The sequence below is a fragment of the Halichoerus grypus genome, chromosome 11 (assembly GCF_964656455.1).
Source record: "Halichoerus grypus chromosome 11, mHalGry1.hap1.1, whole genome shotgun sequence".
Lineage (NCBI taxonomy): Eukaryota > Metazoa > Chordata > Mammalia > Carnivora > Phocidae > Halichoerus > Halichoerus grypus.
Genome location: NC_135722.1, coordinates 97,216,402 through 97,243,976, shown reverse-complemented (window position 1 = coordinate 97,243,976; position 27,575 = coordinate 97,216,402). Strand labels below are relative to the sequence as shown.

General features: G+C 47.1%; 2 protein-coding genes across 5 annotated transcripts in view; both read left to right on the top strand.

Moving 5' to 3' along the window:
• Positions 1-22,607, top strand: part of KMT2A (lysine methyltransferase 2A) — a 77,487-nt gene extending 54,880 nt beyond the window's left edge. For all 4 annotated transcript variants that reach the window (XM_078058913.1, XM_078058911.1, XM_078058910.1 and 1 more), the window contains 15 exons: positions 36-194; positions 449-566; positions 689-767; positions 1,826-1,986; positions 2,184-2,366; positions 2,583-6,801; positions 7,939-8,013; positions 8,850-8,908; positions 9,973-10,143; positions 11,977-12,051; positions 15,595-15,773; positions 15,940-16,043; positions 16,476-16,559; positions 16,964-17,093; positions 17,608-22,607. In XM_078058913.1, coding sequence (XP_077915039.1) covers positions 36-194; positions 449-566; positions 689-767; positions 1,826-1,986; positions 2,184-2,366; positions 2,583-6,801; positions 7,939-8,013; positions 8,850-8,908; positions 9,973-10,143; positions 11,977-12,051; positions 15,595-15,773; positions 15,940-16,043; positions 16,476-16,559; positions 16,964-17,093; positions 17,608-17,883 — 6,072 coding nt within the window. In that variant the 3' untranslated portion in view covers positions 17,884-22,607. The remainder of the gene's footprint in view (positions 1-35; positions 195-448; positions 567-688; positions 768-1,825; positions 1,987-2,183; positions 2,367-2,582; positions 6,802-7,938; positions 8,014-8,849; positions 8,909-9,972; positions 10,144-11,976; positions 12,052-15,594; positions 15,774-15,939; positions 16,044-16,475; positions 16,560-16,963; positions 17,094-17,607) is intronic.
• Positions 22,608-23,451: 844 nt separating this feature from the next.
• On the top strand, positions 23,452-27,452 carry TTC36 (tetratricopeptide repeat domain 36). Its single transcript, XM_036122886.2, has 3 exons — positions 23,452-23,641; positions 24,758-24,946; positions 27,158-27,452. The coding sequence occupies exons 1-3, from the start codon at positions 23,524-23,526 to the stop codon at positions 27,418-27,420; spliced, it is 570 nt and encodes a 189-aa protein (XP_035978779.1). The 5' UTR covers positions 23,452-23,523; the 3' UTR covers positions 27,421-27,452.
• Positions 27,453-27,575: the final 123 nt, after the last annotated feature.

The window sequence follows — 27,575 nt, the reverse complement described above, 5'->3', positions numbered from 1 at the left end:
TCTGACTTAGGCCTCTGTTCTCTCTGGATGGTTAGAGATGTGAGTTCTGCCAAAAGCCAGGAGCCACTGTGGGCTGCTGCCTTACCTCCTGCACCAGCAACTATCACTTCATGTGTTCTCGCGCCAAGAACTGTGTCTTTCTGGATGATAAGAAAGTGTATTGCCAACGCCATCGGGATCTGATCAAAGGCGAGGTGAGAGCTTCCGTTGCTTTTCCGAATTCTATAGGACTACAGGGAAGATAGGCTGAAACAGGAAGATGGTAAGCTTTGTTTTACCTTCCTACTGTGTGTTCCTAGAATCACCTTCTTAGAAACACAGCAGTCCTCCTGTGAAACAGCAGGGTGATTCTGAGATACGCTCTGTACTTGACCTCCGAGAGAGTCAGTATCATGCGTACAATGTGTAAAGGGACAGCCTGTTGTTAACAGCTGGGTTTTCGTTTCAGGTGGTTCCTGAGAATGGATTTGAAGTTTTTAGAAGAGTGTTTGTGGACTTTGAAGGAATCAGCTTGAGAAGAAAGTTTCTCAATGGCTTGGAACCAGAAAATATCCACATGATGATTGGTATGACATGGGCTTATATTGTGGGGGAAGGCTCAATGTATCGCTGGGGGACTTGCTGGTCTTTGGGTATAAAGTGAGCCTTCTCCCTACCTTCTCTAATCAGTTCTTCTTTCCTTGGTCAGGCTCCATGACAATTGACTGCTTAGGAATTCTGAATGATCTCTCCGACTGTGAAGATAAGCTTTTTCCTATTGGATATCAGTAAGTAGCTCTGTAGAGCTAAGACTCCAGCCGCCACAGTTTGAGCACCCTGAGCAAGGAGCAGGTCTTTGAATGGAGAGCCATACTTGTTAGCTGCTTTTAATTGCTACCGAAAATTAACTACTTTTGTTGCTACTTTTTGTAGATTAGGACTAAAGTATCCTTTTATGTCCACTAAATCCAGTTATAGAAGGAAAGCATTATTGGCATACTTTCAGAATCATTTCCAAATAAAACCTAAATTAAAAAAAACAAAACAAACAAAAAAACGCAAGGTCAGTCTCTTAAGATTCCTCTGAGTTCCATCTACCTGCATTCAAAAGTCCAGATTATTGTAGTGGATCAAACATCTCATGCCCCTGTCCTCAATCTAAAAATACAAACCCCCACAATAATAATCATATTGTCCAGTGAACATTTATCCTCTTTCCTATGTGAAGCAAATGGCTTAAACTTCTAGCATGCTGACAGTATAAATTTAAAGCTCCCTTTCGGTCTCTCCCGTTTTGGAGTCTCATTTCGCTGTCTGTGCTCCAGTTTATTCTGCGTTCCAGTTCTGGCGACAGTCTGTACATTTAGCTGCAGCTCTGTGTATAAGCCATGCTCCGTCAGCATCCAGCAGATTGGAAGCAGTTACACTTCCCTCGTCTTAATGGGGCTTTTCTCCCACAGGGGACACTTCAGGTTTGCTCTTTCCTCACTGTGTACACCTTGGGGGGGACAGGCGTCCCTTCCTGAAGGCCAATAACTATTTCTTGTAGTAGATGTTAGTATTTTCCTTTCTCTGCATTTTAGGATATTTTACTATTTTTGTCTCCTGCTTACACTACAATAAAAAAAGATTTGATGCTATTTTCTGAGAGGCTAGGAAAAACCAAGAACTTCAAAAAGCCTGGAACACCCTAGCCAGGGGGATCTATAATAAGAATCCGTGAAGTCAAGCTGAATTCTGTAAATCAAGGAGAGCAGGGAAGCTAGGATGAGAAGACGCTTTGACAAATGTTCGTCTCCACTTCTGTGCTCTCACTCACGAGGATTTGTGTGGATCTGTTCCCCAGGTGTTCCAGGGTCTACTGGAGCACCACGGACGCGCGCAAGCGCTGTGTGTATACGTGCAAGATCGTGGAATGCCGTCCTCCAGTTGTAGAGCCGGATATCAACAGCACTGTGGAGCATGATGAAAACAGGACCATCGCCCACAGTCCCACATCTTTTGCAGGTGAGTCTGTAATCAGGGTGGGACTCGAATTAGATTGGGGGAGTACTGTGATTGAAGGTGGGGAAAGTCGTCTCTCTGGGAGGTCTCATTTGTTTCTGTTTTGATCTTTACCTAATAGCTTGCTTGGTGTTGGTTCATTTGTTTGATATTTTAATTGGACCTTTTTTAAAAGTAAGAGTTTTTCTTCCCTACCACAGAAATTGCATCTAAAGAAAGTCAAAACACAGCTGAAATTGTAAGTCCTCCCTCACCAGACCGACCTCATTCGCAAACCTCCGGCTCCTGTTTTTATCACGTCATCTCAAAGGTCCCTAGGATTCGCACACCTAGTTATTCTCCAACACAGAGATCCCCTGGCTGTCGGCCGTTGCCTTCTGCAGGTAAAGGACCTACCTCATTGACTAACTTGACCCAAAAAGGTCAGCTCAGAGATGAGCTTGTGATTCTTTCAGGCCACTCTATCTTAGTGGCTTTTGCTCATTGAGTCTTGATTTGCAGTTTTCAGTTATAAGCCATTGCCAAGTCATTGAAAGCAATGGCCACCACACATTCGTTCTCTCTGTAATAGACTTTATTACTTTTTCTCTCTTGTTCAGGAAGTCCTACCCCAACCACTCATGAAATAGTCACGGTGGGTGACCCTTTACTCTCCTCTGGACTCCGAAGCATTGGCTCCCGGCGTCACAGCACTTCTTCCTTGTCACCCCAGCGGTCTAAACTCCGGATCATGTCTCCAATGAGAACTGGGGGTACTTACTCCAGGAATAGTGTTTCCTCAGTCTCTACCATCGGGACTGCCACAGATCTTGAGTCAAGTGCCAAAGCAGTTGATCATGTCTTAGGACCACTGAATTCAAATACTAATTTAGGGCAAAACACTTCCACCTCTTCAAATTTGCAAAGGACAGTGGTTACTATGGGCACTAAAACCAGCCACTTGGATGGGTCTTCCTCTTCCGAAATGAAGCATTCCAGTGCTTCAGACTTGGCATCCAAGGGCTCCTCTTTGAAGGGAGAGAAGACCAAAGTGCCAAGTTCCAAGAGTTCGGAGGGGTCTGCACATACCGTGGCTTATCCTGGCATTCCCAAACTGGCTGCTCAGGTTCATAACACAACACCTGGAGAATTAAATGCTAGCAAGATCGGCACTTTCGCTGAACTCTCTTCAGGGCCGTTTTCTTCTAAAGAGGCCCTCTCCTTCCCCCCACTCCATCTGAGAGGGCAGAGGAATGATCGGGACCAACACACAGATTCTAACCAATCGGTAAACCCCCCTCCCGATGAAGACGTGGGAGTCAGAACCTTGAAGCTATCTGGAGTGAGCAATAGATCATCCATCATCAATGAACACGTGGGATCTAGTTCCAGAGACCGGAGACAGAAAGGGAAAAAGTCTTGTAAAGAAACTTTCAAAGAAAAACATTCCAGTAAATCTTTTTTGGAACCTGGTCAGGTGTCAACTGGTGAGGAAGGAAACCTAAAGCCGGAGTTTGTGGACGAGGTTTTGACTCCTGAGTTTATGGGGCAACGACCGTGTAATAATGTTTCTTCTGATAAGATTGGAGACAAAGTCCTCTCTATTCCGGGAGTCCCCAAAGCTCCATCCATGCAAGTAGAAGGGTCTGCCAAGGAATTACAGACACCCCGGAAACGCACGGTCAAAGTAACACTGACACCTCTCAAAATGGAAAGTGAGGGCCAGTCCAAGAATACCCTGAAGGAAGGTAGCCCCGTTTCCCCTTTGCAAATAGAGTCCGCATCTCCTCCCACAGAACCAGTTGCAGCCTCCGAAAGTCCAGGAGATGGTCCAGTGGCCCAGCCAAGCCCCAATGATACCTCATCCCAGGATCCTCAGAGTAACAACTATCAGAATCTTCCGGTACAGGACAGAAACCTGATGCTTCCAGATGGTCCCAAACCTCAGGAGGATGGCTCTTTCAAGAGGAGATATCCCCGTCGCAGTGCCCGGGCGCGCTCGAACATGTTCTTCGGGCTCACCCCGCTCTATGGAGTGAGATCCTACGGTGAAGAAGACATTCCATTCTACAGCAGCTCCACAGGCAAGAAACGGGGCAAGAGATCAGCTGAAGGACAGGTGGATGGGGCCGACGACCTGAGCACCTCAGATGAAGATGACCTATACTATTATAATTTCACCAGAACAGTGATTTCCTCAGGTGGAGACGAGCGGCTGGCATCCCATAATTTATTTCGGGAGGAGGAGCAGTGTGACCTTCCCAAAATCTCACAGCTGGATGGTGTCGATGATGGCACGGAGAGCGATACTAGCGTCACCGCCACCACGAGGAAGAGCAGCCAGATTCCAAAAAGAAACGGGAAAGAAAACGGAACGGAGAACTTGAAGATCGAGCGACCCGAAGATGCCGGGGAGAAAGAACATGTCATTAAGAGTTCCGTTGGCCACAAAAACGAGCCAAAGATGGATAACTGCCACTCCGTAAGCAGAGTGAAAACACAGGGACAGGACTCCTTGGAGGCGCAGCTCAGCTCATTGGAGTCCAGCCGCCGGGTCCACACGAGCACCCCGTCGGACAAGAACCTCCTGGACACCTACAATACCGAGCTCCTCAAGTCGGACTCGGATAACAACAACAGTGACGACTGTGGGAATATCCTGCCCTCGGACATTATGGACTTTGTACTGAAGAATACTCCTTCCATGCAGGCTTTGGGCGAGAGCCCAGAGTCCTCTTCGTCGGAACTCCTGAATCTGGGTGAAGGTTTGGGTCTCGACAGTAATCGGGAAAAGGACATGGGTCTTTTCGAGGTCTTTTCTCAGCAGTTGCCGACGGCGGAACCCGTGGACAGTAGCGTCTCCTCCTCTATCTCGGCAGAGGAGCAGTTTGAGCTGCCTCTGGAGCTGCCGTCCGACCTGTCTGTCCTGACCACGCGGAGTCCCACCGTCCCTAGCCAGAATGCCAGTCGACTGGCTGTAATCTCTGACTCAGGAGAGAAGAGAGTGACCATCACCGAGAAGTCTGTGGCCTCCTCTGAAGGCGACTCGGCACTGCTGAGTCCAGGAGTGGATCCCACCCCCGAAGGCCACATGACTCCAGATCATTTTATTCAAGGACACATGGACGCAGACCACATCTCCAGCCCTCCTTGTGGTTCGGTGGAGCAAGGGCATGGCAACAATCAGGATTTAACTAGAAACAGTAGCACCCCCGGCCTGCAGGTACCTGTTTCCCCTACTGTTCCTATCCAGAACCAGAAATATGTGCCCAATTCTACTGAGAGTCCTGGCCCATCTCAGATTTCTAATGCAGCTGTCCAGACCACTCCACCCCACCTGAAACCAGCCACTGAGAAACTCATTGTGGTTAACCAGAACATGCAGCCACTTTATGTTCTCCAAACTCTTCCAAATGGAGTGACCCAAAAAATCCAATTGACCTCTTCTGTTAGTTCTACACCCAATGTGATGGAGACAAATACTTCAGTATTGGGGCCCATGGGAAGTGGTCTCACCCTAGCCACGGGACTAAATCCAAGCTTGCCAACGTCTCCATCTCTGTTCCCTCCTGCTAGCAAAGGATTGCTCCCCATGCCTCATCACCAGCACTTACATTCCTTCCCTGCAGCTGCTCAAAGTAGTTTCCCACCTAACATCAGCAGTCCTCCTTCAGGCCTACTTATTGGGGTTCAGCCTCCTCCAGATCCCCAACTTTTGGTTTCAGAAGCCAGCCAGAGGACAGACCTCAGTACCACAGTAGCCACTCCACCCTCTGCACTCAAGAAAAGACCCATATCTCGTCTACAGACCCGAAAGAATAAAAAACTCGCTCCCTCTAGCACCCCTTCAACCATTGCCCCTTCCGATGTGGTCTCTAACATGACCCTGATTAACTTCACACCCTCCCAGCTGCCAAACCATCCCAATCTGTTAGATCTGGGGTCACTTAATACGTCATCTCACCGAACTGTCCCCAACATCATAAAAAGGTCTAAATCTGGCATCATGTATTTTGAACAGGCACCCCTGTTACCCCAGAGTGTGGGCGGCACAGCGTCCGCGGCGGCGGGCGCGTCCACCGTAAGCCAGGATACTGGCCACCTCACCGCGGGGCCTGGGTCCGGCCTGGCGTCCGGTGCCTCCGTCTTGAATGTTGTGTCCATGCAGACCACAACCGCCCCTGCAAGTAGCACGTCCGTTCCGGGACATGTTGCGTTAACCAACCCCAGGTTGCTCAGTGCCCCGGATATTGGCTCAATCAGCAACCTTTTAATCAAAGCTAGCCAGCAGAGCCTGGGGATGCAGGACCAGCCCGTGGCTCTACCGCCCAGCGCGGGAATGTTTCCACAACTGGGGGCAGCGGCGTCTAGCATCTGCGTGCTCCCCTCTGCTCAGACTGCGGGCGTCGCAGCCGCCTCTCCTTCTGGGGAAGCGGAAGAACACTATCAGCTTCAGCGCGTGAACCAGCTCCTTGCCAGCAAAACTGGGATTCTCCCGTCCCAGCGCGAACTTGATTCTGCTGCAGGGACCCAGGGATCCAACTTCACCCAGACAGGAGATGCTCCTAATAGCATGGGGCTAGAGCAGAATAAGGCTTTATCCTCAGCTATGCAAGCCAGCCCGGCCTCTCCCGGGGGCTCTCCATCCTCTGGACAGCCCTCAGCAAGCCCCGCGGTGCCGGCTCCCACTAAACCCAAACCAAAAATCAAACGGTTTCAGCTGCCTTTGGACAAAGGGAATGGCAAGAAGCACAAAGTTTCCCATTTGCGGACCAGTTCTTCTGAAGCACACATTCCAGACCAAGAAGCCAGCACGACATCCCTGACCTCAGTCACAGGGTGAGAGATCGAAATATTAGCTACTCTGGGTAGGTGGGATTGTTTTTGCTCGGGTGAGAGGCTGTTGAAGTGGCAGTTTTCCTGGGAAGGACACTCTTCTCTCCACGTTGCATTACTCGGGGCTGTTCTGGGTTTTGACTTTTTTTTTTTTTTCCCTCACAGTGGTGATTTATAGAGCAAAATTTAGTGCCATCCGTGGGCAGTTTGTCTCTTGGATAGAACCACATCTCTAATTACGCTTTGTCTTTGGTTTTTTTTTTTAAAGATTTTATTTATTTATTTGACAGAAAGAGACACAGTGAGAGAGGGAACACAAGCAGGGGGAGTGAGAGAGAGAGAAGCAGGCTTCCCGCTGAGCAGGGAGCCCGATATGGGGCTCGATCCCAGGACCCTGGGATCATGACCTGAGCCGAAGGCAGATGCTTAACAACTGAGCCACCCAGGCGCCCCTGTCTTTGGGGTTTTTTTGGCGGGAGGGGTTGTGGGGGGGTTTTGTTGTTTTTTATGGAGGGTGGGGACGGGCAGAGGGAGAGAGAGAATCCCAAGCAGGCTCCATGCCCAGAGCGGAGCCCAATGCGGTGCTCAATCTCAGAACCCTTGATCATAACCTGAGCCGAAATCAAGAGTCGGACTCTTAACCGACTGAGCCACCCAGGCCCCCCTTTGCTCTAATTTAAAACAATGCTGCTGTTTGCTCTTGGGTTTGTTGCTTTTGGGTTTTGTTGTTGTTGTTTTGGGATTTTTTTGCTGAGTCTTAGGCTACTGAGGGATGATGATTATTCCTGTCTGGTGGGCAAAGCCACCTGTTATAGATCCTCATGAAGTCCTTTTTGAAAGCATGGGGTGTAACATGCATTGAGTACACAGGTGAAATTTTACATATGTGTGCACCCATGTAGCCACCATTCTGATCAAGATATAGAACATTCCTAGTGTTGCAGAAGGCTCCTCGTGCCTTCTCTTAGTCAGGACGCCTTCAAGGTAACCGCTAGCTAACTTGTTAGAGGCACAGAGTAGTTTTCCCAGCTCGTAAATTTTATCAGATCCTGATAAGAGTCATTTCTTTAGACTGACCTCCACATTCAGTACCTATTTACTGGTGGTTTTTCTTGAAAAGATCCAATGATTCTGTTCCAGGACTCCAGGAGCAGAGGCTGAGCAGCAGGACACAGCTAATGTGGAACAGTCAAAGGAGTGTGGGCAGCCCACAGGGTAAATACGAAGATCGTTTGTCTAAGGTTAAGCCCTCCGTTTTGTCCACCTCATTTAAAAAATAATTCTTCCTCATTTGTATTGTTCTTGGTACCAAAGTTTTTTTTTTTTTATGGAAGTAATACATACTTACAATTTTTTTAATGCATAATTACTTAAATAATAGATAAGTGGTTCCATGTTCGTCCTGCCTACCCTCCTCCCTTCTGTTCCCTAGTAATAACCATCACTAATAATGTGTTTCCATCCATGTACACGTTTCTATACAAATACAGATACACACAGTGTGTATATGAATATATATATACCTTTTTTACATAAAATGAATAATGCTATCATTACTGTTCTGTACTTGGATTTTTTTTTTTTTACTTATTTAAACAGCCCCTTATTGATATGCATTTGGGTTGTTGCCAAGATATATTTAATTTTCAAAAATGAAAATTGGTTGTGGTTTACTGGCTCCTGCAGCTTGCTTTTGTTTTTAGTTAAATCAGTTAATTTACTTAAGTAACTCCAGAACTGCTTCTAACAAGTGTCCTTTCATTTTTTTCTAATACCGAGGGTATGAGAAAAATTTCAAGGACATAATCTACAAACTCCAAAAGCCCAAACTTAATGTCAATATTTAGGAAAGAATCTCGTAAAAGAGAGTTTTATGTTACGTACCATACAGTAGTGTGGTGGTGTTTATCCAACAGGTTATGTACAAGACACCCCATGGTCCATTTCTAGTAGTTTATGTAATTGATACAGTGGTATGGCCGGCGTGGACAGTTTTTATCTTTGAAGAGTAGCTGTTGTTACGTCTCACACTGGGTTTTCTTCTCATTTAGGCAAGTTCTTCCTGAGATTCAGGCAACACAAAATCCAGCAAATGAGCAAGAAAGTACAGGTATGTGGGTGGGTAACAGGTTAGAATTAGAACTTCGAAGTCAAAAGTACTATAAAAATTGCCTGCATTATCTACAAATTTTCTAAATTAAAAAGTTTAAGCTCCGAAGAAGTTAAGTGATTGGCCAAAGGTGTAGACTAACCAGGGCATCTATTCCCTGGTCCGGTGCCCTTCCACTATAGAGTCCGGGACATCTGTCCATTGTTCTGCTCTACTTGCTTTAACAACAGTGTGGTCTTCATAGCTAGTGGTTACCTGACCCCATCCCTTAGTTGTCACTGAAGAAAAACCATGTATCTGGTCACAACCACAGATGTATCTCCATAGCACTTTCCATCTGTACTACTGAATTTGATCATTAAGAACTGGCCACTTCAAGATTAGAGAGATCTGGATATAAGGTTTGCCCATTTCCATCGAAGGAACTTCCCAGAAGAGAGGAAGATAGAGAAAATGCTCAGGCATAACATTTGGGCTGTAATCACATTCTGTTGGTTGGCTCATTCCTCAAGAGGACAGAGGCACCTCTTTCTGTCAGAATGCAGAGCAAGGTGGTGGCAGACTCTGGAGCCAAATGGGTTGAAATCTCAGCTTACCACTTACTAATTATGTGAACTTGGGCTAGTTACTTACCATCTCTCTGTCTCAGGTTTCTCACCTTTGAAGTGTACATAATAATAACACCTCCCTGGGTCATTGTGAGGTTTATCTGAATTAATCTACAGGAAGTTCCTAGAAGAGTGCCTCGTGTATAGTGCTTCATTCATATTAATCATTATTATTTTTTAGCTTTGACCTTATTGAGGGCAATTGCTTATTGAAAAACTATCAAATTCTCATACCAGAAACTACCACAGAGACAGCATGACTTCAGGTAAAACAAAACAAAAAAACCTAGTTTTAGTCACTTTCCAGCTATGACCCAGGGCAAGTTGCTCCACATCTTTGAGTCTTGGTTTTGTTATCTGTAAATGGGAGTAATCATACCAACTGTGGAATGTTGGTAGGCTTGAAGATAATGTATCAGTGCTCAGTTTGGCCCCTATCTATTTTCTCCCTCGTAGAACCTAAAACAGTGGAAGAAGAAGAAAGTAATTTCAGCTCTCCACTGATGCTTTGGCTCCAGCAAGAACAGAAGAGGAAAGAAAGCATTGCTGAGAAAAAGCCCAAGAAAGGACTTGTTTTTGAAATTTCAAGTGATGATGGCTTCCAGATCTGTGCAGAAAGTATTGAAGGTGAGTGGATTAAATGAGGCCCCCGGCTGGCTCAGTCGGGTGGCGCTTCTGACTCTGGGTCTCAGGGTCATGAGCTCAAGCCCCACGTTCAGTGTAGAGATTACTTTAAAAAAAAAAAAAATGTGGTTGGCTCACCAGTGCAAGCTCTGTCTCAGCCAGCTCCACACTGACTTGTGTTAGTACTGTTGATGTGGGCAGTTCGTGTGCTTGGTGTTGCGGAAGATACTTGACACCATTATCCGTCTAACTCGTCCTTAAGAAGTTGGTGTTATTGGAGTAATAGTCCATAACGTAGCAGAGCACGTGAGACGTCTTCTCTCTCCGGTCGTGTTTTCTACCACTTCCTTGTGTACCTCAGATGCCATTCTCTCTCACCCCTGTGCCTTCACCCAATTCTTCCCTCTGCCCAGAATGTTCTTTTACCCTGGCTTATCTGGTGAACTCTACCTTGTCCTTCAGGGTTCAGCCTGGAAAGTCTTCCCTGACCTTCTGAGGCAGATAAGCACTCCCGTCCCCTCCTTTCTGCTCCTTTTAGAATCTTAAATGCTTTTCTTATAGCTTAAATTTTGTTTTTATAAAGTCTGTTTACTTTTTTACGTCTTACTCAACAGGGAACTTCCTAGAAAGGCTGGCATTTTATTTTCTCGCTCCTCTTTGTATCCCAAGCATAGAGGTGTTCATTAGCTACTGAAGGACTAGTGAATGTTATCTAGGCAGTGAATAATAAAGGAGTTTGAAGGAAAGATCCCTGGGGCTGAGTTAGGGTTGTCGAACCCAGGAAGAATGGTAGAATAGAAGAGTCCCTTAAAGGAGATGATAGAATTTGGGTTAGGAAAAGAGGAATGAGAAAGGCTTTCTAAAAAGGGACATCAGCAAAGTTAGGATTGTACATGGTGGGTTTAGAGTGCCCTCAGGTGGGAGAGGATGTTGAAATCCCAGTCAGGTACTAGTGAGAGAGAAAACTGCGAAGGTGGATTGGGCACTGGTTTTGGAAGGGCCTTCAGTGCCAAACCATGAGGCCTTTGAAAATCTGGGGACATGGAATAAAAGCAGAATTTCAAGAAGCTTACCGGGGTAGCTCCCTTTAAGGTGGACTAAATTGGAGACATGAGGTGGCAAGAGCTCACTAATGAGGGCATCGCTACAGCGGAGATGTCAGGTCATAAAGCCCGTTCCCAGCAGGAAAGAACAGACACTCTTCAGGACTGCTTGAATATGGAGAGTAGAGAGAGGAGTCCATTGTGACTCTGAAGATTCAGGCCTGGATCACTGAAAAAAGAAAAGATACGTAAAAAAGAAAAGATACATAAGGAGAACAGAAAGACTACGTTGAGTGTATGAGTTCCACGTACAACACACTGAGTGTGAAGTGGTGGTAATGAGCCCAACAGACAGTAGGAGATCCTAGAATCTTAAGTTGGAGCTGGAAGGGATTGTAGAGGTTTTCTAGTCACACCCCCTTAGTTTTACAGAACAGAGGTTTAAGGTCTCCCCGTAGTCTGGGTTAAATCGTTAACGCTAGTATTGTTTTGTTTAGAGGCATAGGGCGTAGAAGTGATATCCAGCATTCAGGTTTGGGACCCAGACTACCATCAAAGGATGTGAATGCTTTGGGGATTCAGGGGTCATTTTCAGAAGGCGTGAGCCTCCTGTCTAACTGTTGGATAATGCACCTTCTCGGCCGCTTTCTTATGCACGGAACTCATCGAAACTAAGAAAACAACAAAAAGCCATTTTAGCAGGGTGTTTTCACCCTGTAAGGATTCTAAGCTCAATGCTTTTGCTTGCCACTGGTGTTAGAGATAATTGATGGAATATTTTATTTCCTCACAGATGCCTGGAAGTCGCTGACAGATAAAGTCCAGGAAGCCCGGTCAAATGCCCGCCTCAAGCAGCTCTCGTTTGCAGGTAACGACCACAAGGGGTGATTGTACTCCCGTCTCAGAGTATTCTGGTCTAAAGCTATAGAGTTGATTCTACAAAAGCATCAACCTTTTTTTAAAATAATTTTTCACAACTTCGTTGAGATGTAATTCTTATACAGTTAACCCATTTAAAACGTACAGTTCAGTGGTTTTTAGTCTACTGACAGAGTTGTGCAACCATCACTATTGTATAATTCCAGAACATTTTCATCATCCCTCCAGGAAACCCCATACTCATTAGCAGTCATTCCTCAGCCCCAGTGCCTGGCCACCATTAAACAACTTTCTGTCTCCAGGGATTTATATGGACTCATACGATGTATGGCCTTCTGTGACTGGATTCTTTAGCATAATGCTTTCAGGCTTCCTATCTGCTGTAATATTGCATTGGGACTTTATTCTTTTCTTTTTTTTCTAAGCAGATGAATTTCTTTATTGAGGTAAAATGTATATAACATAAAATTTACCATCCTAACCATTTTTAAGTGTACAGTTCAGGGGTGTTAAATGCATTCACATTGCTGAGCAACCATCCATCCATCCCATAACTCATTTTTTCTCTTGTAAAACTGAAATTCCCCATTCTCTCCAGACCCTGGCAACCACCGTTATTCTTTCTGTCTTTACTATTCTGATCACTTTCAGTACCTCATGTAAGTGGAATTATGTAAGTGGGACTGGCTCATCTCACTGAGCATAATGTCTTCGAGGTTCATCCATGTTGTAGCATATTGCAAAATGTCCTTCCTTTTTAAGGCTGAATAGTATCCCATTGTTTTTATATGCCACAGTTTGCTTATTGATCGACCCATCAGTGGGTACTTGGGTTGCTTCCACATTTTAGCTATTGTGAATAATTCTCCTGTGTGAGTGTGAGTGCACAGATATCTCTTCAAGACCCTACTTTCCATTTCTGGGGGGCAGGTACCCAGAAGGGGAATTGCTCGATCATGCAGGAATTCCTTTTTTTTTTTTAAATAGTAATTCCATCTTTAATTTTTTGAGGAATTGCCATACTGTTTTCCACAGTGGCTGTACCATTTTACATCCCACTAGCAGTGCCCTAGGGTTCCAATTTCTCCACATCCCCTGCTTTTTTGATAGAAGCCCTCCAAATGGGTATGAGACGGTATCTCATTATAGTTTTAATTTACCTTTCCCTAATGATTCATGACATTGAGCATCTTTCCATGTGCTCACTGGTCATTCGTAGATCGTTTTTGGAAAAATGTCTATTAAGGCCTTTGCCTGTTTCTTAATCAGGCTTTGTTGTTGTTATGGTTGAGTTTTAGGCGTTCTCTCTATATATTCTGGATATTAATCAGAGAGATGATTTGCAAATGTTTTTCCCCATTCTGTGGGCTGCCTTTTAACTTTGGATAGTATCTTTTTTTTTTTTCTGATTGGTGAAGGAAATATTTAGGAGGCAAGAAAGTATAATTTAGTTTTTGGTTTTTTTTTTTTTTAAGATTGTATTTATTTATTTGACAGAGAGAAAGAGTTCAAGCAGGGGGAGAAGCAGACTCCCCACTGAGCAGAGAGCCCGATGCGGGGCTCGATCCCGGGACCCTGGGATCATGACCTGAGCCAAAGGCAGATGCTTAACGGACTGAGCCACCCAGGCGTCCCTGTTTTTTAAAAAATATTTTATTTATTTATGTGACAGAGAGAGCACACAAGAGAAGGGAGGGGGAGAGGGAGAGGGAGAGAGAATCTCAAGAGGACTTCACGCTGAGAATGGAGCCGGATGTGGGGCTCGATACCACGACCCTGAGATCATGACCTGAGCCGACATCAAGAGTTGGACGCTTAACCAACTGAGCCATTCAGGCACCCCAAGAAAGGATAGTTGTACATGGCCTCTCCCAGTAGTCACTTTGAACTGATTATTGATAATATGTGTAAAATCCTGCCCCTGGAGTAAGCCCGTGTCCTAAACTCTGTGTTCTCGGCCTCACACTGAGTAGCCGTCCCCCCCCCCCCTTGTTTTTGCCAACGGGACAGAAATTCCTTTGATTTATCCATGTCCTTTACTGCCACATGGAATGGTGGTAAGAAACCATGAGCTCTGGAGGCAGAAAAAAACAGTACAAACTACATTTCTGCCCCTTTGTGATCAATATTACATTGAGTGCAAGCTAATTGACTTCTCTGAGTCTCAGTCTCCTTATCTAAAAAGGAATATAGGGGCGCCTGGGTGGCTCAGTTGGTTAAGCGACTGCCTTCGGCTCAGGTCATGATCCTGGAGTCCTGGGATCGAGTCCCGCATCGGGCTCCCTGCTCGGCAGGGAGTCTGCTTCTCCCTCTGACCCTCCTCCCTCTCATGCTCTCTGTCTCTCATTCTCTCTTTCGCAAATAAATAAAATCTTTAAAAAAAAAAAAAAATTTAAAAAGGAATATAAATGTGACCTCAAAAATTTGTGGTGAGGATTAATTAAATAATGAACTTGTTGTGTCACCTATACTCAAATAAAAATTTTTTTAAAAAATGAACCTGACGGGTGCCTGGGTGGCTCAGTCAGTGAAGCGTCTGCTTTCGGCTCAGGTCATGATCTCAGGGTCCTGGGATCGAGCCCCGCATTGGGCTCCCTGCTCAGTGGGGAGCCTGCCTCTCCCTCAGCCTCTTCCCTTTCCCCCTTGCTCATGCTCTCTCTCAAATAAATAAATTAAATCTTTTTAAAAAAAAATGAAAATTAAAAAAGAATCACATGCTGTACCGACTGAACCAGCCAGGCGCCCCGAACATTGCTATTTCTCGTGTCAGAGCGGGGTGGCGGTTGTTGGGATGCCCCATCCCTTTAGTGAAAGAAACCAGTCATTTCAGAGAGCCTTTCCGCATCTATGCCAGCAACTTACATGCATTTATTTTTATAAAATAAAAAGAAATCACAAATGCTTATTAATGGCACGAGACTGAGTAAAACAAAGCATCTATCGAGTGTATTATTCCAGACATTCAGTATAACAATGCACAAGAGAGTTCTGTGTTAGGGGGTTATTACTAATCATTCTTTTAAATTTTAGTGAGGTACCCATGTGAGTATGAAGTTACAGAGCCCAGATACCCCATCAACCTATAAACGAAAACGCGATCATGGTTGGAGCTCCATAGCCCAAGCTTCAAACCTTGTCACACCAGCTCTGTGACCTTGGGTGTGGTATTCAAATTCTCTGAGCCTAGGTTGACTGACCTGAAAATGAAGCTGGTAATTCCTGCCTCATGTGGGCATTGTGACCATGAAATGAAATAATACGTATAGCCTATCTGTGTACATACAGAACATAGAAAATAGTTTGGTGACGTGTTTTTTTTTTTTCTTTCAATCTACCATGAACATTTTCCGTATTGATAGACCTGCATCTCTGTCATCTTAATGGTTCGCTAATGCTAATTCTTGGCTAGTGTTCAATGTCGTTCATCGTGAGCAGCCTCTGGCAGAGTTCTTCTCTCGCTCAGGCCTTTCTTTAGTACCAGGCACTTTCCTGTTGGCTGCACCCTCGCTTCCCTGGTGCCTTCTGTCCACAGGTGTTAACGGTTTGAGGATGCTGGGGATTCTTCACGATGCAGTCGTGTTCCTGATTGAGCAGCTCTCTGGTGCCAAGCACTGTAGGAATTACAAATTCCGTTTCCACAAACCAGAGGAAGCCAACGAACCCCCCCTGAACCCTCATGGCTCAGCCAGGGCTGAAGTTCACCTGAGGCAAGTTCCATTCTCTTTCCTAAGCAGCTTTGGGTCCCAATTTTATTATCTGATGATACAATCATTTTCCCCACGTCACCTTTGAGATTTCCAGTGTCAAAGCTGTCCTTCACTGCTTCTGTTCAAAGCATTTCTGTTAAAGCGTGTTTTAATCTTTTGGCTCCAGGAAGTCAGCATTTGACATGTTTAACTTCCTGGCTTCCAAACACCGGCAGCCTCCTGAGTACAACCCCAATGATGAGGAAGAGGAGGAGGTACAGTTGAAGTCAGCTCGGTAAGTCTGGAGTGGAGGGGGTCATCAGGAGCACTCTTTGCTTCCCTCCACTCTGGCTGTTCAGGGCACTGTGTGGTTTTGCTTGGATCAGAATTTCCCGGGTCACATTTAAGACTGAACTGTAGTCTGTATTAAAGTAGCCCTAGCTGTTGGGCAGAGGAGAGGAGAAATTCAGGTAACTGTAAGATGTATATTTTATTTCCTTTAACCAGAGTAAACTCTGTCCGCTTTGGACATACCACTACACCACAGTTACCGCGGTCAGAAAGGACTGGGTATATTATAGGCCTCATTTTACAAGACACTTGTTATCATGCTTGGCATTGAACAAAGGGAATAATGTGGTCATATTCTCTAGAAACCTTCAATCCAAGACTCAAAACTGATTATTTCCTGGAGAGAATTCATTAATAATATGCCTTATCTCTGTAGGAGGGCAACTAGTATGGATCTGCCAATGCCCATGCGTTTCCGGCACTTAAAAAAGACTTCTAAGGAGGCAGTTGGTGTCTACAGGTACGGCTCACATTGCAGAGAGAATTACAGAGAACTAATCGTTTTCCAAAATTAAAGCAGACCAAATGCTGGAGTGACCTCCCTCATTCAGTAAGTGAGGTTTTTCTAGCTGTTATTAACGGAACCTGCCCCTCCTTGCGTTGAACAAGGAATTTAACATAGTAAACATTAAAATACTGCTACTCTGGTGGGCTCCCGAATGGAGAAATCTTTCATTCTTGGCCATTTGTTAGAATAAGTAATATACTCAAATCAAGTGGGTCCAGATTCTTTTTTTTCTTTCCAAGGGTCTGTCCTTCTTGGGGAACTGACAGAGCAGGTTTTATTCATTTATTCATGTATTCACACAGTTAACCTGATTTGCGAAATTGGTGGCCGCTCTCTTTTCCATCTTCATGTCCTAGGTCTCCCATCCACGGCCGGGGTCTTTTCTGTAAGAGAAACATTGACGCAGGTGAGATGGTGATTGAGTATGCTGGCAATGTCATCCGCTCCATCCAGACTGACAAGCGAGAGAAGTATTATGACAGCAAGGTGAGTCTCTCGCTTTCACTGTCCCAGTTCTGGTGTTGTTTGAGAAAGGAGCCATCAGCTAAAAATATGATCCTTACATCCCAAAAGAAATAGTATATTTTATTAATTCAAACATACTTTTTTTTCCCTTTTCCTTTTTTTTTTTTTTATTTTGATATTTTGACATCTTTAAAATTTGTGGTGGGCCCAGGAGAAGCTCAGAATCCACCCTAAGGATTAGTGTACAAGGATACTCTTTGAAAGGTTTGTCTGAGTGGATCCCAGGATCAAAAGCACCTAATGACATGATGTCTTAGGTTTCTCTTTCCCGTGGAGACATTAAGAAACCTCTAGCCTAGTAGCTATAATGTAGGAATTTGCTATGGAAGCATCTTGAAAGATGGGAGAAATCTGGACATTTTACTAGAAGAAACTTTCGTCAGCAGTTGTAGGCCACATCAGAAAAGGGCTGGGAAATGTTCTCCAGCCTGAGCTGGGCTAAGTGACAAGGTCTCCCTCTCTCCTTCACGTGTAGGGCATCGGTTGCTACATGTTCCGAATTGATGACTCGGAGGTGGTGGATGCCACCATGCACGGAAATGCTGCACGCTTCATCAATCACTCGTGTGAGCCTAACTGCTACTCTCGGGTCATCAACATCGACGGGCAGAAGCACATCGTCATCTTTGCTATGCGCAAGATCTACCGCGGGGAGGAGCTCACCTACGACTATAAGTTCCCCATCGAGGATGCCAGCAACAAGCTACCCTGCAACTGTGGTGCCAAGAAATGCCGGAAGTTCCTAAACTAGAGCTGCTCCTCGCCCCCAGTGTCGGAGTCCTAGGACCCAGGCCCATCCAGAGCAATGCTGAAGGCCTTTGCCAGCAGCTAGGAGTTCCAGGATTGAGTGGGCACAGTTGAGGGGCCTCCGTGATGGCTGGGCTCCCTTACATCCTCTATTCACATTAGACATGTGATCCTAGTCCTGGAGAGAGAGATGAGGTCTCGAAGAAAAGATCCGCGGCCGGCTTTCTACTGGGGCCCCTCTGATTGTATGCCGTTAAAGAGTGGGAAATGGGGTCGCTAGCAGACTTGCCTGGAAAGAGCCTGTGGAGGGTTAGTTATGTTGGGAGATGGGGCCTGAGTGTCTCCTCGGAGAGAAGTTGCCATCCTCGCCTTGGCCCTTTCCCAAGCACTCCAAGGGAGGGGTCAGCCGGGGGCCCCGATAGAGAGAGTTGGTTGGATACCTGATAGTTTGCCAGCCGGGCCCAGCCTGTAGCCGTCTGTTGACCAAACAGAGAAGGTCTGGTGGTTTTCCCTACTATCCTCCCACTTGAGAGTTCACTTCTGGTTGGGAGACAGGATTCTTAGCACCTTTGGTGTCAAAAGACTGTCTTGGGGTTGTGCCAATGAATCACCAAACATGGAGCCTGTGGGCTTTAAGTGGGAGTGTTACCCCCAGGAGCCTTATCTCAGCCGATTACCTTTCTCGACAATAGGAGCAGTGTCCCTCTCATTCTTCCTCCACCTCCCTCCACCTTCTTCGTTCCCCCCTGTTTCATCCCACTGCTTTCCCGTTCTTTCTGGGTGGTAGAGGGGAGTGACTCCCTGCTCAAGGACACTCCCTGCCAGGCATCGTGTACGCCTACAACACAACCCCTGAGGCTGGAAGCACGCCCAGTGGGGAAGTGGACAGGAGCCATTGGTCATAACCAGACGGAATTAGGAGTTTTCGTAAAGCTCCACGGAGAGTTTTAAAGAAATATATGTAGCATGATTTTTTAGAAGAGGAAAACGATTTAAATAGGATCTGAATCATGCAACAACCAGAGTATCACAACCAGGATGACCCCCGGGCCCCATTCCTAGGACATGGTAACTTTATTTCGCCCTTGTTAAGACATAGGAAGACTTCATTTTTAAATGGTCGGTGTCCAGTTGAAGGCAGAACACTAATCAGATTTCAAGGCCCAAAACTTGGGGACTAGACCACCTTGTATCGAGGGACCTCTGCCACCTGCGCAAAATCCACAGGCTAAGTAAATTAAATGACACTACTGCCCTGATTACTCCTTAGGACGTGGTCAAAACAGCATCAAATGTTCCTTCTCCTCCTTCCCCAAGACGGTGTCCTGAACCTGTTAAATTAAGTCATTGGATTTTACTCTGTTCTGTTTACAGTTTACTATTTAAGGTTTTATAAATGTAAATATATTTTGTATATTTTTCTATGAGAAGCACTTCATAGGGAGAAGCACTTATGACAAGGCTATTTTTTAAACCGCGGTATTATCCTAATTTAAAAGAAGATCGGTTTTTAATAATTTTTTATTTTCATAGGATGAAGTTAGAGAAAAATATTCAGCTGTACACACAAAGTCTGGTTTTTCCTGCCCAACTTCCCCCTGGAAGGTGTACTTTTGTTGTTTAATGTGTAGCTTGTTTGTGCCCTGTTGACATAAACGTGTCCTGGGTTTGCTCTTTGACAATAAATGGACAAGGAAGGTCACCCTACTCCATTGGGCCACTCCCCTCCTTCCCGTGTCGAAGCTCCTCAAAAGGCAGTGGTAGTATCCTGACACAACAGTGTCCCCTCTCCTTCCCCACACTCTCTCTCCCTTCTGGACTAGCTCGGAGTGGCGAGAGCTGGAATCTCCATTTCCCTCCTCTTGCCCTACTTCCGAGATAGCAACCAAGTTGAATGGCAGCCTGACATTTTCCTCACCATCTGCCTCATCGGTCACCTCGTCCCCTTCCCCTCTGCCCACCAAGTCCTCATACCTGCGAAGAACCCATGGATCCCCCCCGTGCCCTCCTGTGGGGCAGCCCGTTGAAACTGAAGCACAGTCTGACCACTCACGATAACGCAGATTCTTCTCTGCCTCTGTCGGCCACTGGGTTTCAGAGCAGTGCAGTCCAGTAGAGGGCAGGGCGCCCTTTTCTCCCACAAGAAGCCCATTCCTCTGGAAGTCTAGCAAAGCAATACGACTCAGCCCTGCGCTCTCTGCCCCAGGACTCATGGCTCTGCTGTGCCTTCCACCCTGGGCTTCCTATTCTTCCGTGACCTTAAGAACTGTGTCTGGTGGCTTTGCTGGAACATTGTCACTGTTTTCGCTGTCATGCAGGGAGCCCAGCACTGTGGCCAGGATGGCAGAGACTTCCTTGTCATCATGGAGAAGTGCCAGCAGGGGACTGGGGAAAAACACTCTACCCAGACCTCGCCTCCCTTCCTCCTTTGCCCGTGAACAAGATACAGTGGCCCTAGGGGATCCACTAGTGTCTGGTTTCCTTGATTATTGCACTGTGTGAGGTTTTTTTGTAAATCCTTTTATTCCTTTTTTTTTTTTTTTTTTTAAGAAAAAAACCTTAAGCTGCATTTGTTACTGAAATGATTAATGCACTGATGGGTCACAAATTCACCTTGAGAAAGACCCAAAGGCCAGTCAGGGGGTGGGGGAAACTCAGCTAAATAGACCTAGTTAATGCCCTGCTAGGCCATGCTGTACTGTGAGCCCCCTCCTCATTCTCTTTCTACCAATCCCGAACCCTGAGGCCAGGGGAGGGACCCACATCTCTCCTTCTCTTGCCAGCTGCAGATGGTTTGCCTTGCCTTTTCACTCCCCAACTGTCAACCATAGAAATGAGTAATTCCTCTTCTAGCTCAGCCTTGAGTCCATTGCCAAAATTCAGCATACCTGCCAGCAACTTGGGGAATAAGCTAAGGTTTCCCTACAAGAGGGAAAAAAGGCAAAAAAACAAACCGGCATACCTGTCTCCAAAACACCTGAGTTTGTTTTGAAAGTGACCAAGGGAATCTCCGCACAAAAGTGCAGACCGAGGAACTGTGGTGGGTCATTCCCAGGAATCCCCCAAGGGGCATCCCGAATCCCTAAGGAGTCCCAGCTGCAAGCCTGGTCAGTTCTCCGGGAGCGAGCCAGCTCCCGGAGAGCTTTGCTGCTAGAATCTGTGGCCGCATTTCCTGGTGGCCAGTGATATCTGTGTAGCCAGAACGCTGCATGGCGCTGACCCTACGGCCGGAACTTGGTCCCTTGGCTCCCTCTGTTACCGTCCACGCCTCCAGCATAGCCCCTCCGGTTTTTAGACCAATCACCAGAACTAAGGGGGAAGCCCTGGCAGCTATAATCCATAGAAGTTTTCAACCAGACTCCTTTGCCGGGATACAGTCCGCCACCCCGCTTGCCTCTGTCAGCACCCCCGGCCAATGCAGTGAGCACCATGCAGCTCCCTTGATTGAAAATATACAACAACAACATTAAGGAAAAAAAAAAAAACAAAAAAAAATCTTCTAATGAATGTATCTTTCTAAAGGACTGACGTTCAATCAAATATCTGAAAATACTAAAGGTCAAAACCTTATCACATGTTAACTTTTAAGTTTGATTTGGGATTTTTTTAACTAGAAATCAAGTTTGGGTTTGGGTTTTTGGTTTTTTTGTTTTGTTTTGGGTTTTTTTTTTTTTTTTTTTTTTCTTTTTAAAGGAAAAGCGGGTCATTGCAAAGGGCTGGGTGTAATTTTATGTTTCATTTCCTTCATTTTAAAGCAATACAAGGTTATTGAGCAGATGGTTTTGTGCCGAATCATGAATACCAGTCAAGTCTCACACTCTGAAAACTTGCAACTTTTTTGTTTTGGTTTTCAAATAAATATAAATATGATATATATAGGAACTAATATAGTAATGCACCATGTAACAAAGCCTAGTTCAGTCCATGGCTTTTAATTCTCTTAACACTATAGATAAGGATTGTGTTACAGTTGCTAGTCGTGGCAGGAAAACGTCAGCCTGGCGCTCCTCGGATCCTCCGAAGTTGGGGGGGGACCCAAACCACAAAGGGACGGTGACGCGGTCCGTTCCCAGGGTCAGAGAGGAGCGCAGAAATGGTGTCCCCCAGATTTTTTCTGCCCACGAATGTTGCCAGTCAGTACCAGTACTCCTTGTTTCTCTATTTTCGGTTATGAATGTTGGGGTTACCACCTGCATTTAGGGGAAAATTGTGTTCTGTGCTTTCCTGGTATCTTGTTCCGAGGTACTCTAGTTCTGTCTTTCAACCAAGAAAATAGACTTGTGGTGTTTCTTTTATTGAACTTTTAACAGTCTCTTTAGTAAATACAGGTAGTTGAATAATTGTTTCAAAAGCTCAACAGATGACAAGCTTCTTTTCTAGAAATAAGACATTTCTTGACAACTTTATCATGTATAACAGATCTTTTGGTTTTTTTCCTTGTGTTCTTCCAAGCTTCTGGTTAGAGAAAAAGAGAAAAAAAAAAAAAAAAAGGAAAAAATGTGTCTAAAGTCCATCAGTGTTAACTCCCTGTGACAGGGACGAAGGAAAATACTTTAATAGTTCAAAAAATAATAATGCTGAAAGCTCTCTACGAAAGACTGAATGTAAAAGTAAAAAGTGTACATAGTTGTAAAAAAAAAAGGAGTTTTTAAACATGTTTATTTTCTATGCACTTTTTTTTATTTAAGTGATAGTTTAATTAATAAACATGTCAAGTTTATTGCTGCACACGATCAAACTTTCTTTTGGCTTTGGGTGGGGGGGAGAAAAGAGCCGGCGGGCGTTGGGGGGAGCAGCTGCGAGTGGCTGGTGGCCTGATTGCAGAGTACCAGCCATGGCCCTCTCTTTGAAGGTGGAATCATTAAATCACTCTGCTTCGCCTCCCTCCGGGCCCCAGTCCACACTGACTCTCCGAACTGTGTCTTCCTCCCATGCTCATCAGTGGTTTGTGTTCAGGACCTAATTAATCCCGGATATGAGGAAGGGGTCAGGAAGACAAAGAGCTTTACCTCCCACATGGCCCCCCTTTTATTATCCGTGGGCTATCAAGAGGCCTTCGGCCGATTTCCTCCCAGTCTAGGAATATATTAAAATGAAAGCATTTCGGGGAGAACCTGAACAGCACCCTCTCTGCTTCACTCCACCCTAAGGCAGAAATTGGATTCATTTACTCCCTTCCCCCTAAGATGGGTGGGGGTGGGAAGGCAGTTGAGAACTATTGTAGGGACGCCTGGGTGGCTCAGTCGTTAAGCGTCTGCCTTCGGCTCAGGTCATGATCCCAGGGTCCTGGAATCGAGTTCCGCATCGGGCTCCTTGCTCAGTGGGGAGCCTGCTTCTCCCTCTCCCTCTGCTGCTCCCCCTGCTTGTTCTCTCTCTCTGACAAATAAAAATCTTTAAAAAAAAAATGCATTTATCTAAAAAAAAAAACTGTTGTAAACATTCTGCCAAGCCAGGGTTGCTAACCCCAGGCCAAATGAGGTTGAGTTTACACTACAGCCAAGGAACGGAAGACACTCCTCATGGGGGATGGACCTCAAACAGAACCTCTGCCCTCTAGATCAACTGGCTGCGAGGCTCAGCCCCCACCCCTTCTTCCTCCCTCCTGTGTCCTGAGTCACCTTCTGGGACTTGGGAGTTGAGCACCATGGGGACTCCAAATGACCAGGCAGTGTTGCAGGCCATCTTCAACCCTGACAACCCATTTGGAGACCTTGTTGGGTTGGACATGGGAGAGGAAGTGGAGAAGGAAGACGTTGATGAAGGTGAGTTTGACCTTCGACTATAGCGCTCCACACCGGCTGGCCTCAGCCGGGTGGCAGAGGATGGTGGTCTCACAAGGCCCCTTGTTCCATGACCATGGACAATGATTGAGGTCGGAATGCGAGAGGTTGGCTGATCCTTAATGCACTGGTGGAGTTACTCTGCCAAAAGGAGCAAGTCACGGTTTGTCTGTCCTTCAGCCATCATACCTCTGAACTTAACCTCACCGCTTAACCCACCCCATAATCCAAGCTCAACTGTGCTGGGGGAAAGGGGGGCGGGTGATGCTCAACTCACATCTTTGTCATGACAGGACGTTTCACTCCACACAGAATGGAAGCGCAGGGGTGGCTCAGTTGAATTGTTCCGATCTTAGCATGAAGAACCTAAGCAAGCCCTCAGTGTTACACACCTTTACAAGCCCAGCCCCGAGCTAATCCCTGCACAGAGTGAATGCACTCCCTGGCCCTTCCTTCAGTCTCTAATGGGGCCTTATATCTTCATCCCGAGTTTTTTGTTTTAATTAAGTAGGCTCTATGCCCAACATGGGGCTTGAACTCATGACCCTGAGGTCAAGAGTTGCATGCTCTACTGACTGAGCCAGCCAGGAGCCACCCCCAACCCCATCAGGAGTTTTTGATGACCTTTGTTTCTAAAGGAGTGAAGCCTAGGTCTTATGGAAACTTCAGTCTGAAAAGCTGACATGATTTTCATGACCCAAGTATGTCTTGGTGGTCTTCATGTTGGAGGCAGACTAGTAGAACAAAATGGGGACAGGCTAAGGAGCCTGGAAGACCTGGGTTCAAATCCAAGCTGTGCATTTAGGAGCTGTGTGACCTTGAGTAAGGCATTTAGCTATGGGCTGAGTTTGGGCTTCATTCTCTTGGCAATGAGCCGACCAAAGTCCCTTTCCCAGGTCCCTTTGGAACTTAGTGCTAGCTCTCAGCCTTGGTGACCTCAGCTCTCTCTGCCCACGACACTGCATCCGACTTCTGCTGTGACCCACATCCCAGCCCAGTCCGCTCCCGCTCAGGCCCCAGCTTTCTAAAGCCAAGGGAGCTTTTGCTTCTTGCTCCCAACTGCGTACGTGTCCCCTCCTGGCTCCCTCCCCAACACAGATGGAGTTTTCCCGCGAGCACAGGTGGAGCAGTCCAAGGCCCTGGAGCTGCAGGGGGTGATGGCCGCGGAGGCTGGCGACCTCAGCACAGCCCTGGAGAGGTTTGGCCAAGCCATCAACCTGCTGCCTGAGAGGGCCTCTGCCTACAACAACCGGGCCCAGGCCCGCCGACTCCAAGGAGATGTGGCAGGTGAGGGGAGACAGCCCGGAGCTTCTGCAGGGGGGCCCTGGAGTCCACAGACCAGAGATGAAGTGCTTGTGGGGCTGGGGCGTCACTAAACTGTTCTGGAACCTATGTTCTTACTTATAAGAGATACCTTACAGGCCCTGTAATCTCTTGGGGCGATTGTGAAAATCAGAAGAGATTGCATTCCACTCGTTTATTTAACAAACATTTAATGAGAGTCTACTATTGTAGCAGTGGGCTGGGCGCTGAGGACAGAGATGCAAGACAGACTACTTACAGCAATTACTACGTGCCAGGCATCCAGCACTTTCCACGTGAGCTATAGTAACTCATTTAATCCTCACTACCACCCCAAAAGGTGTGTGCTATTGTAACCTCCATTTTACAGATGAAGAACCTGGAGCAGAGCTGGGATTTGAACCAGGTGGCAGGGCTTGAGTCTGTGCTCCGAACGCCCCTGAACGCTCACAGTCCAGAGGGTAGGACAGACACATAATTGTGATTACGTGTGTAACAAGCTGAGAGGGTTCAGTGTGGTATCTGCCCCTGAGGGGTGAGTTTTCTTTTCTTTTTAATTTTTTTAAAAGATTTTATTTATTTATTTGAGAGAGAGAGTAGGGGGAGGGGCAGAGGGAGAGGGAGAAGCAGACTCCCTGCTGAGCAGGGAGCCCCATGTGGGGCTCCACCCCAGGATCACGACCTGAGCCAAAGGCAGAGGCCTGAGACACCCAAGTGCCCCGAGGGGTGAGTTTGAAAGGATGAGTAGGAGGTAGCTGGATGGAGGGGACAGAGTGGGAGCCTGTAGAGACCCAGAGGCATGAAAAGGTACAGGGAACGTCAGATCTCCATGCTGGCTGGATCGGGGAGGAGTGAAAGGGTAGAGTAGAGCCTGGAGAAGTAAATAGGGACCTGATGGTGAAGAACCGGGAATGTTAGGCAGAGGTTGCACTGTGTCTTGAAAACATGGTGAATCGTTAAAGGATTTTAACTGGGGAGTGACTGGATCAAACCTGCTGCACTTGGGTTACTCTGGAATGGGGACAATGGGACGGAGAAGGCCATGCTGGGGACCAGAGGGCAGACGGATGTGAAGGAACACCAGTCTGGGGCCTTTGGACTCCACTCTGGGAACAGTGGGGAGCCACGGGCCCCTTTTCCAGGCTTTGTTACCTGGCTGTGGCATGGCAGGGCAGGGCAGGGCTGGGCCAGGCTGTAAAAGCAGCCAAGGACAGTCTGCAAACCAAAACCCCAGAGAGGAACAGAGGTGACTGATGCTGCCTGGAAAAGGTTTTCAATTCCTCCAGACCAGCTCCTGGGAGGGAAAGCCAGAACCGCTGTGATCAGAGAGCTTCTTAACCATCTGGGTGGCCTGGGGAGCACAGCCCCTGCTGGGTTCTGGGCTCAAAACACACAGAGACAGGACAGAGACGCGCCTCTCTAGGATGATGCTGGAGCTCCTCCAGACCCTGACAGCTCTTCGGACTAGAGAGCAGTAGTGAACCGAGGCAGAGCCCAGAAGAATTGCAGCTGGGCTCTAAGGTACATACCAGCTGGCTGCCTGAGGTTGAGTTCAGAGTTCTAATGCCCAATCCAAGTATTTTGAGAATGATAAACATAACAATGTCCATGTCCGGGGCCAGCTGGGGCTCCAAGATCTCCTTTAATGAAACACAAAATATTGCATTTGTATACAATATAATGAAGATCATGGAGATGAAGAATGAGGAAAGGCAGTCAGAGGGAGAACAGGTTTAAAGCATACACTGAATGAGAGGAGAGAAACGCCTGCAAAAGGAAAAGAAAGAGAAATGAATTTTATTTGTAAGAAATGGTTATCAGTACATTATAATTTGTTTAGACTCTGAGATTCAGAGTCAGTCCCCTGGCACAGGGTAGATGCTTAATAGCGTCCGAGTGGAATTTGCGGCCTCTACCACTGCTGGACAACGGGCCGGATTCATGAACATAGTGACCATTCAAAATCGCCCCAGCACGCGTGGTGTTCTGGTGTCCTGGATACTGAAAGCTAATAGGGACTCCCAGCTCTGCCACTATAGACGGGCTGTGCAGCCCCGCGCAGGTCTTGCCAGCTTCGCCACGCGGCCTCGGGGTGATGGGAGGAACAGTGCCCAGCTGAGGAGCAAGGGCAGGCGGGCTGTGGGTGGCCGGGCCCCGGGGCCGCGCTCCTGACCCGCCCGCTCGCCCTTCCCGCAGGCGCCCTGGAGGACCTGGAGCGCGCCGTGACGCTGAGCGGCGGCCGGGGCCGCGCCGCGCGCCAGGGCTTCGTGCAGCGCGGGCTCCTGGCGCGGCTGCAGGGCCGGGACGACGACGCCCGCGGGGACTTCGAGCGGGCGGCGCGGCTGGGCAGCTCGTTCGCGCGGCGCCAGCTGGTGCTGCTCAACCCCTACGCCGCGCTGTGCAACCGCATGCTGGCCGACGTGATGAGGCAGCTGCGCGGGCCCTGCAACGGCCGCTGAGCCGAACCAATAAAGCTGCTGGCTCTCCCGGACTCGTGCCCGTGTCTGCATCCAGCCGCCGGCCCCCCAGCCGCAGGGCACTCCGCGGTCCGCCGCGGTCGGGACCGGGGCGGGGGGGGGGGGCGGGGGCGGGGCGGGGGCGGGGCCGGCCGGGC